This window comes from Malaclemys terrapin, chromosome 5, assembly GCF_027887155.1.
Source record: "Malaclemys terrapin pileata isolate rMalTer1 chromosome 5, rMalTer1.hap1, whole genome shotgun sequence".
Classification (NCBI taxonomy): Eukaryota; Metazoa; Chordata; order Testudines; family Emydidae; genus Malaclemys; species Malaclemys terrapin.
This window is the reverse complement of record NC_071509.1, coordinates 13,176,394-13,186,087: the sequence shown is the minus strand read 5'-3', so window position 1 is coordinate 13,186,087 and position 9,694 is coordinate 13,176,394. Positions and strand designations below refer to the sequence as shown.

At 49.3% G+C, this 9,694-nt stretch overlaps 1 protein-coding gene across 1 annotated transcript; it reads right to left on the bottom strand.

Annotated features, from left to right (window-relative positions):
• Positions 1–2,315: 2,315 nt before the first annotated feature.
• LOC128837966 (uncharacterized) lies at positions 2,316–8,347 on the bottom strand. Its single transcript, XM_054029671.1, has 4 exons — positions 8,299–8,347; positions 7,771–8,117; positions 2,881–2,953; positions 2,316–2,689 (listed from the first exon to the last, which is right to left on the bottom strand). The coding sequence occupies exons 1-4, from the start codon at positions 8,345–8,347 to the stop codon at positions 2,316–2,318; spliced, it is 843 nt and encodes a 280-aa protein (XP_053885646.1).
• Positions 8,348–9,694: the final 1,347 nt, after the last annotated feature.

Genomic DNA, 9,694 nt, shown 5'->3' with positions numbered 1-9,694 from the left:
CTGGCAGCCCGTATCACATGTGACTAGCTGACTGTAATAGGGTTACCATATTTCCACAAGCAAAATTGAGGACACGGGGGGGGGGGGGGAAGGAGCCCCGCTCTAGCCCTGCCCCTGCCCTGCCCCCATCCACTCCCTCCCACTTCCCACCCGATTGCCCCCCTCAGAACTCCCCAACCCGCCCCCCGCTCCTTGTCCCCTGACTGCCCCCTCCTGGGACCCCTGCCACTAACTGCCCCCTCGGACCCCACCCCCCTATCTAAGCCGCCCTGCTTCTTTTCCCCTGACTACCCCCTCCTGAGAACCTCCTATGACCCTATCTGTCCCCTGAGTGCCCCGATCCTTATCCACACCCCCACCCCATATTCACACTCCTGCCCCCAGACAGACCGCCGGGGACTCCCATGCCCTATCCAACTGCTCTCCGCCCCCTGACAGGACCCCCAGAACTCCTGACCCATCCAACCCCCTCTGCTACCTGCCTGCCTCGACCCCTCTCCACACCTCTGCCCCCCTGACAGTCCCCCCAGAACCCCCGACCTATCTAACCCCCCCACTCCCTGTCCCTAACTGTCCCAACCCCTATCCACACCCCTGCCACCCTGACAGCCCCCCCAGAACCTCCGACCTATCTAACCCCCCCGCTCCCTGTCCCTAACTGTCCCAACCCCTATCCACACCCCTGCCACCCTGACAGACCCCCTGACAGCTCCCCCCCCAAACTCCTGACCCATCCAACCCCCTCCCCCCCCGTCCCCTGACCAGGACGGGCTTTAAAGAGCCCAGGAATCGGGCTGCACTCCGGCCGGGGTTGCGGGGCTTGGGGCCGGGCCGGAGGTGCTGGGCTGGCGCGCTTGGCCGGAACCAGGGCCGGCGCTGCTGGGGGCCGGGCCAGGCCGGCTCGGCCGGAACCGGGGTCGCCGCCCTGGGGCCGGAGCCGCTGGGGCCCAAGTTGGGCCGGAGCTGCTGGGGCCGCCGAGTGACGCTCAACCCGGGATGGAGAGAGCTGCTCGGCAAGGGCCGTGCCTTCCCGGAGCTCTCCTCCTTGCGCCCCCCCCCGGACCCAGCTTACCTGCTGCTGCCTCCCGTTTGCCCCTGCTTGTTCTCAGACTTCCCTCGAAGATCTGATTTGCAGGAAGCAGGGGAGGGGGAGGAGTAAGGGGGCGGAGCGTTCAGGAGAGGGGAGGAGGGGGAAGACAGCTGCTGGGCCGGACAGCGTGGTAAGGCTGCAGGGGATGGGGGGAGCCGGGAAGGGGCTTTGGGTACCCAGCGGCGCTTGGCTGCCGCTTTTCTGTCTATAAATAGCCGACCGGTGGGAAATCCCAGACATTTTTAGATTTTTAAAAATCCCCCCTGGACGGCTATTTATAGACCGAAAAGTCGGACATGTCCGGGGAAATCCGGACATATGGTAGCCCTAGACTGTAACCTACGTAAACTTTGTTCACACAGCTGTAACAAAGTCCTAGTTTTAAGGGTCTGTCCTGCTTTGACTCCACGAACCACCTGTCCTGGTTGAAGTGGTTCCTTTCCCGCATCGCTGGCTGGGCTTAGCTCCCTGCTCTGGCCATGCAGTTACAGGTTCTAGTACCATGTGCTGTCCTAGCTGGACCAGGGATGGGTCTGGTAAGTAAATGAATGGGAGACTGTCTGGGAAAATGGAAATGGTGCTGATGGTTTATTAGGAGGCGTCCATCCCTCTGAGTCTGTACTGAATCCACAGTCTCCTGTGTTATGAGGGGGCTGCACTGCAGGGGCTGGTCTTTTGGATTAGATACCAAACTAGAGTCAGGATCACTTGGGGTCTTCAGACACCCCAAGCAAGTTTTGCAATAGCAGGGCTCAGGATTAGTACCAGTGTTGTGGAAGAATATACATGCGGCCCAATGAAACTATACTGGAAGTTCTAAAGGTGTACAGTGAACTTTGCATTCAAACAACAAGGAGTCTGGTGGCACCTTAAAGACTAACAGATTTATTTGGACATAAGCTTTCGTGAGTAAAAACCTCACTTCTTAGGTTTTTACTCACGAAAGATTATGCCCAAATAAATCTGTTAGTCTTTAAGGTGCCACCAGACTCCTTGTTGTTTTTGTAGATACAGACTAACACGGCTACCCCCTGATACTTTGCATTCAAGTATCTGGTGTTACTCCTTCCACCCCCGTGGAGCTGGGTTTCAGTGGAGGGTGAACTGATCCCTGTACTTTGTTTGTTTATGACTCTGGGATCATTGCTGCTATAAAAGTGTCAGGTGTATTTTGAGTTACTTCCTGTGTTTTATTTGCATGAAATCATAAAATTCACCCTTTTGGTCACAGCTGTAACAAATGATAAGCATCAGCTCTCTCTGTGCACAGGGAGGTTTTTGTAATGGTCTGTATCACCGTGATAGGGTAGCTCTGGCGTTGCTGACAGTAATAATCTCCAGCATCTTCAGCTTCAACGCTGCTGATTGTGAGAGTGAAATCAGTCCCAGACCCACTGCCGCTGAACCGGTCTGGGATCCCAGAGACACGGTTGGTAGAATCATAGATAAGGAGCTTAGGCGCTTGTCCTGGTTTCTGTTGGTACCAGCCTAAGTAGTTGCTAATGCTGGTACCGGCTTTGCAGTTGATGGTGACTCTCTCTCCAGGCGACACTGCCAGGGATTCTGGAGTCTGAGTCAGAACAATTTGGCCATAGGAGTCTAGATATGGAAAGAAAATTCAGGCAATCATGGCACATCTTTAAAAGTAATTAAAACTGGATATTTAAATACACTTTTAATTGAATAATTTATTTAACACTAGTTTGCTAAATAAGTAACATAGTATTATTTTAAATCCAACTTGCATTTTGTTGCCTATGAAGTCTGTTCCCTGTTGATAAAATGCTCACCCTGAATCCAAAGCACTAGTATCCAGAGAAGCTGGGCCTGGGAGAGCATCTTGCCAGGTCTCCGTGGGGAATGCTGAACAGCTCACCAGGCAGTGCAAACGGGACCATTTATGAACTCTCAGCAGCCCAGCCAGGGAACGTCCTTCCTGAGTGAACATGCAAATCACCTGTTCATATAAATGTGCCATGTTTTAGTTACGGGGCATTTCCTGTTACTTTTGTGTAGTGTTGGTCTCTGTAACCTGGTGATAGCGATGTATGAGGTAAAAATGCAAGACTGGAGGTTTAATAAATGGAATAACAGTAGGTGCTCTATGGAGAGGGCACTAGAAATATTGCATGTGACCTGGAATTTTAGCGGTTAAAATCTTCCCAGCCATTTTTACAGCATTTTTCGTATCTGTTTACCTCAATTTACATTTGCGTTATTCTCTCTTCCATGAAAATATTCATGGATTCTCCCCAGTGTCCTTGTCCGAGGAGACAGTTGGGCTCAGGGCCGGCTCCAAGTTTTTTGCTGCCTCAAGCATAAAAAACTTTCCCACGCCCTCCCCCCCCCAGCCCCACACCAACTCCTCCCCTTACCCGCCCCATTCCAAGTCCTTCCCCAAATCACCGGCCCCGCATCCTTCCCCGGGCGCACCGCATTTCCCCTCCTATCCCTCCCTCCCAGGCTTGCCTGGGAGGGAGGGGGGATAAGTGGAGCGGGGGCGGGCTCGGGGGAGCAGGCGGAGGTGAGCGGGGGAGAGGGGAAGAGGTTCCTCTGCCCCCTCCCGCCAGGGTTACTTCCTGCGGCCCTCACCGCGCCCCCCACCACCGCAGCTCACCTCCGCTCAGGGTCGGCTCCCGGCTTTTTGAGCCCCAAGGAAAATAAAAAAAAAAAAGGAGCCGGAATGCCGCCCCTTGGAAAGTGCCGCCCCAAGCACATGCTTGGAGCACTGGTGCCTAGAGCCGGCCCTGGTTGGGCTGATGTCCAGTCTAGATTCTATTTACTGTAAGGCCCTTCCTTCGGGACAGATGTTACTGGTGCCTGGGTGTGCAAGGATGGGGGTGTGCTAGGAGCCCTCCCATACAGGGGCTAGACACATTGCAGTCCTTGCACTCACACAAACCCAAGGGATGTCTGGAGCTAGCACCGCTAACCAGCCCAGAAGTGACTGCACCAGCCATAGAGATGGCCAGCTGTAGAAGGGAGGGTGTATGCAGCGCCCTCTTCAGGAGCAGAACAGCAGCTGCATTCCCCCTGCTTGTCAAGCGGCTCAGAAGAACTGACTAATTCCTTGTGAAGCTGCTGCTTTGTGGCCGTGCTCCCAGTACAGATCTGTGCAAACTGGCTTGTGTGGGCCCTTCCTTTGGAGAAAGCAGGATAGAGTGTAGACCTCACTAGAGAGTGTGGATCTTTGTCCCCCTCCAGTGACTCTGTAAGAGATTTGTGTTCTTGAGTCCCACTATGCCATAAAAATGCTTAACTCCCTTTGATTTCAGTGGGAGTTAGCTGTGTAAATAGCTTTGCGGATCTGGATCTAAGTGCCAAAATCATGTCTGAAAATGAGGAACTTAAGTCAGTTAGATATTGGAAAATTGAGAGGAACCACACCTAAATAGCCTTAAAAATCTGAGCTCCAGTGTTCTGGTAAAGTCACAGCTGAGAACAGTGACCCCCTAGCTCCACACATAGTTTCATCTTGATAAAGGTTCTCTTTCTGTTTTGAACGGTTGCTTTGCACTCTAATGAATGCTGACTTCCCCCCAGACGAGGATGCCTGGTGATGTTGCAGCCATTTCTTAAGTTTATTGAGAGCTTTGCAATCTGTGGCTGAAAGGTGTTTTTGTTTGGCATGAAAGTTTTATATCTCTCTGCCTCACTCTCATTTACTATTTTTTTAAAATGTCATGCTTATATTACAGACAGCGCCATCCAGTGGCTCCAGTCAGGACCCATTGTGCTTGGTGCTGTACAACCAGAGAGGAAAACACAGTCCCTGCCCTGAGGAGTTTACACACTAAGGATCTGATCCTGCCAACCCCTGCAGACATACGTAACTTTACTGATGTGAGCAATTCCATTGACATCAATGGGAGAAGTGCTGTGAATGATGCGATGTGTGTGTGTAAAGGTTTGCAGGTTTAGGTCTATTTAATTACCATATGCAACAAGTGAATATTTGGAAATTACAATAGGAGAGTAAGGTGAGAGAAGCCAAAGATAACAGTGAAAAGATCAGGAGGTAGCCGTGTTAGTCTGTATCTACAAAAACAACAAGGAGTATGGTGGCACCTTAAAGACTAACGGATTTATTTGGGTATAAGCTTTCGTGGGTAAAACCCCCCGTGGGGTGTCCTCTTTTTTAATGTTTAAATATGGTAACCTTAATCAAACATGTATTCCTTTTTAACTAGTTTGTACCAGTGAATCTGGAGTGCAAATGGCCTGTTTGGCATGAAATCTTCATCTCTGCAATGTTGTGTCATAATACTGCCACCTACTGGCCAATGGAAGAGTTGACCACAGAATTTAGGGCATGAACAGCCTGCACAAGCAGATGTTGTAGCGTTCCCAGGGAGTGTGGTGCTACACGGCCTGATGCTTCTTTCCCTTCTCGTATCTGTGTCCCCTTTCTGCCCCCCAGTCACATGTTTCAAGCTGTGCTTGATGTTGTGGAGCCAGTTTTCAAACATGAGGCCTTTCAGACTATGGCAGTACGGCCAGGCCCGGTGATATTTACACCGCGGCCAAAGTTCAGGTTGATTCGGCATTGTATCCTCTGTGTGATCACTGTAACCTGAGGTATTATCTCATCCTATACCAGGTTACCCGTATAGTGTATAGATAGCACATGAGCCTTATTAAGGCAGGACAGGCTTGTTATTAAAGTACTGGATCGGTGGTTAGGAGATAAATGTTGAGTTCCTGGCTCTGCTATAGTCTCCCTGTGTCTCAGTTCCTCACTTGTTACATGGGGAACCCAGATCACCCAGTGACTAGTTTTATGCTTTGAGTCAAGACCATCGTTAGGGCCCTACCAAATTCTCGGCCATGAAAAATGTGTCACGGACTGTGAAATCTTGTCTTTTGTGTAATTTTACCCTATACTATACAGATTTCATGGGGGAGACTAGCCTTTCTCAAACTGGGAGTCCTGACCCAAAAGAGGGCTATGGGGGGGTCGCAAGGCTATTGTATGGTCGTCACGGTATTGTCACCCTTACTTCTGCACTGCCTTCGGAGCTGGGTGGTCAGAGAGCGGCAGTTGTTGGCCAGATGCCCAGCTCTGAAGGCAGAGCCCCACCAGCAGCAGTGCAGAAGTAAGGGTGGCAACACCATACCATGCCACTCTTACTTCTGCGCTGTTGCCTTCAGAACAGGGCAGCCGGAGAGGGGCGGCTGCTGGCTGAAGGCCCAGCTCTGCAGACAGCAATACAGAAGTAAGGTTGCAATACCGTACCATGCCACCCTTAATTCTGCGCTGCCACTCTCCAGCTGCCCAGCTCTGAAGGCAGCACCGCCACCAGTAGCAGCGCAGAAGTAAGGGTAGAAGTTTTGCAACCCCCCTACACTAACCTTGTGACAACCCCTTTTTGGGTCAGGACCCCTACAATTACAACACCGTGAAATTTCAGATTTAAATAGCCAAAATCATCACATTTACGGTTTTTAAAATCCCATGACCATGAAATTGACCAAAATGGACTGTGAATTTGGTAGGGCCCTACCCATCCTACAGACGTTCCCTGGCACTCTTGGATCAGGTCCCCCAGGAGTGCAACTGCACTGCGCAGTACAGTTGAGGAAGCAACACCACGGGGAACCTTTCAAACACTGAGGCTCACGCTGGTATGCAGCCATGAAATCTTTCAGGAGCACAGATGGTGAGACTGCAGAATTGGGCTCTCTCTGCCTCTTTCATACAGCCCCCGACTCACTAACAGCCTCCTGAACCAATGTCAGTTACAAACCAAGGGCTAGGGTTACCAGGATATTTTGGCTGCTCTGGTGATGCAAACTGGCTGGTGTATTCTGACTTCTTTGGTGTACAAGTAAAAGAACATATTAGGTAGGTTCTGTAGCCGGTGTTATTCAGGAGATCAGACGAGATCATCATGATGGTCCCTTCTGGTCTTAAAAAATCTATTATTTTAAATAACATAAAATGAAGACATAAGGTAGATATTACCTATCTGCATATCATTAGTACGGTTGTACAGTGGCATTCTCTTGGGGTTTGTGTTAATGCTCATGTGAGACATTTTTACAGAGAAAGAGAGAGTGTGTGTGTGAGTGTGTGTGTGTGTGTGTGTAGGTTGTTTGGGTACCTTAGCAGTACTTTTTTTTTTTTTACTTTAAAGCGTTTAGGGTATTTTTTAAAGTGTCAGTGTAATTCATTCTGAATTACCCGGTTTTCCAATGCTTGGTTTTGGGATAAGTACAACATTCTTGTAATGTTGTTACTCTTAGAATTAAGGTTGTCAGTACTTCTCAACAACCTATCTGGGAATTTCTATGTTTGTTTTTATAAATATATATATAAAAAAATAAGATGGCGCTAATGCAGAGAATATATATTGGAAATTTAGGATAAAATCCATTACAGGAATGTTGTCATTACCTAAATTCCAAGCATCATAAATCCAGACAATTCACCAAGAAGGTTGGATTTCTAAAAATGATGGAACGAATTAGAAATACCATTGTGAGATTTCACCAATGACCCTCAGCTCTTGCTATAACCAACTTCCCTGCATAGCTAAGCTCTCAGGATGGCAATACAGTGCTAGAATTTTAGATTATTTAAGTGGATATGAGAAATTTTCCTTCTAGTTGTCTTTTGGCAGAACATCTGAAAACTTGACTGTGGTGCTACTTGACTGTGGTGTACTAGTGTCTATTACACTGCACACTTCATAGAGCAGGGAGGTTTTTGTGCTGGTCTGTATCACTGTGAGAGGGAAGTTATACTGCTGACAGTAATAATCTCCAGCATCATCAGCTTCAACCCTGCTGATTGTGAATGTGTAGTCAGTGCCCGACCCACTGCCACTGAACCAGTCTGGGATGCCAGTGGGACGGTTGCTGGCGTAATAGATAAGAAGCTTGGGAGCCTGTCCAGATTTCTGTTGGTACCAAGCGATGTAGTAGCTAATGCTTGTACTGGCTTTGCATTTGATAGTGACGGTCTCTCCCACAGACACTGAGAGAGATTCTGGTGTCTGAGTCATGACAATCTGCCCACTGGAACCTGGAGAGAGAAATAAAAATTGGCAGGGTTGGATAAGTGAGACATTATAAGGCTTGTAAACTCAAGAGTAGAAGTGAACTAGAAAGTACCCAGGAACTAGTATTTCAACAAACAAACCACTGCCGTTTCGGATGGTTTGTCTCATTCCTTATTAACTTTTTGAACATTGTCTGTTTCTTACCCTGAATCCAGAAAAGCAGCAGCCAGAGAAGGGGAGTCTTGGAGCTCATCTTGCTTCTGTGTGGTAGGAAATGCTCCTCAGTCAGGCACGTAGTGGAAATGGAATCATTTATGTGTTCGGCAGCTGAGTGAGGGACCATCAGCCATGTGTGAATATGCAAAAAGAGCCCAATTATGTAAATGATCAGATGTTAATGCCAGGGAGGAGCTTTGAGGGATCCCATTGATGGTTTCAGGCTGTCATTGGCTGCATTAACTCTAACATATTTGCATGGTTCAGATGGTAAAGCAGCCAGAGTTCGCTTTCCAAGCAGGGGGGTAAGAACAGCTGTTTGATTAATGATGAGTAACCAGGAGGGCTGCAGATTGAAACACGACTAAGAAGAGCTAAAATCAGTCAGTCGTTGTGTGGGGGTTTAAATCCAATCAGCTGAGTTTGTTTGAATTTATTCATTTCCCAACACTTTTTCCTTTTATTTAAGGGCCAGGTTTTTAAGGAAGCAGCACTACCAGGGGCTCCGTACGTCTCTGCAGCGGCACCAGTGGCTGTAGGCATTTTGCACCTCCAGAAGGACGGCTCTTCTAGAAGGCTTGAAGGGTGAACACAGGCAGGATGAAAATGAGGTCTGGGAAGAGCACACCCAAGGTGTGAGCATGCTCAGATATTGGGTGTATGCACAGCACTGAACAGTTGAAAAGTGGCATCAGTGTGCCAGGCTCCATCACTGCCCATTGCGTCAGTGCCCCATTCCCTTGACCTCTGTCACCTGGAAGGTGCCCAAGCCTGAGAGCCGCAGGGGGTTGTGTGAATAGAGCAGGGGAATCTCCAGACCTCTCTCCCTTCAGCCTTGTTTATCCCACCCTGCCAGCTGCTGCCTGTATTGGGTGGGTGTGGCCAGCCCAGCAGCCCCCAGGAAGCTGACTGAACACCTCCTCCATCAGCTCCTGCCGGCTTGTGCTAGCCAGGCCCAGTCTGAGCGTGTGTGTGCCCTTTTCTATTCTGGAACAGGTGGTGAGCACCCAGCGGTGTGGCCACCCCCCTACCCTGTCCATTGGGGCACAGTGCGTCTCTGGTGCATCCACAACCAGCCTCTGCCCCACCCCAATCCTGTTGAAAATCCTGTGTGTGCCTATTAACTGCTTATGTCTCGGGGTTCGTGTGCATTCGGGGATTTGTTCCCGCACAGGCCTTTGAGAACCTGGATACTCGGCAAACAGGCACCTGATCTTAACACAGCCATTTACAAATTCCTAAATTAGTCCAGTTTTCCTAGATTAATAATGACTGAGACTTTCCCAGTGGGATTTAATTGAGGATCTATTCCAATGAAAGGAGATACCCAGGCCATTTTAGAAATATATTTATAAAAATAGAGCAGGTTGAATTTTTTCTGATG

What these genes read in the sequence shown, in the direction of transcription:
- LOC128837966 (XM_054029671.1), bottom strand. Translation starts at nt 8,347, where the DNA reads ATGAGCTCCAAGACTCCCCTTCTCTGGCTGCTGCTTTTCTGGATTCAG. An exon ending in TGCTCTATGAAGTGTGCAGT is followed by an intron (nt 2,954 to 7,770) that starts GTAATAGACACT and finishes TGAGCTGTTCAG; the next exon opens with CATTCCCCACGGAGACCTGG. An exon ending in ACTAGTGCTTTGGATTCAGG is followed by an intron (nt 2,690 to 2,880) that starts GTGAGCATTTTA and finishes TTCCATATCTAG; the next exon opens with ACTCCTATGGCCAAATTGTT.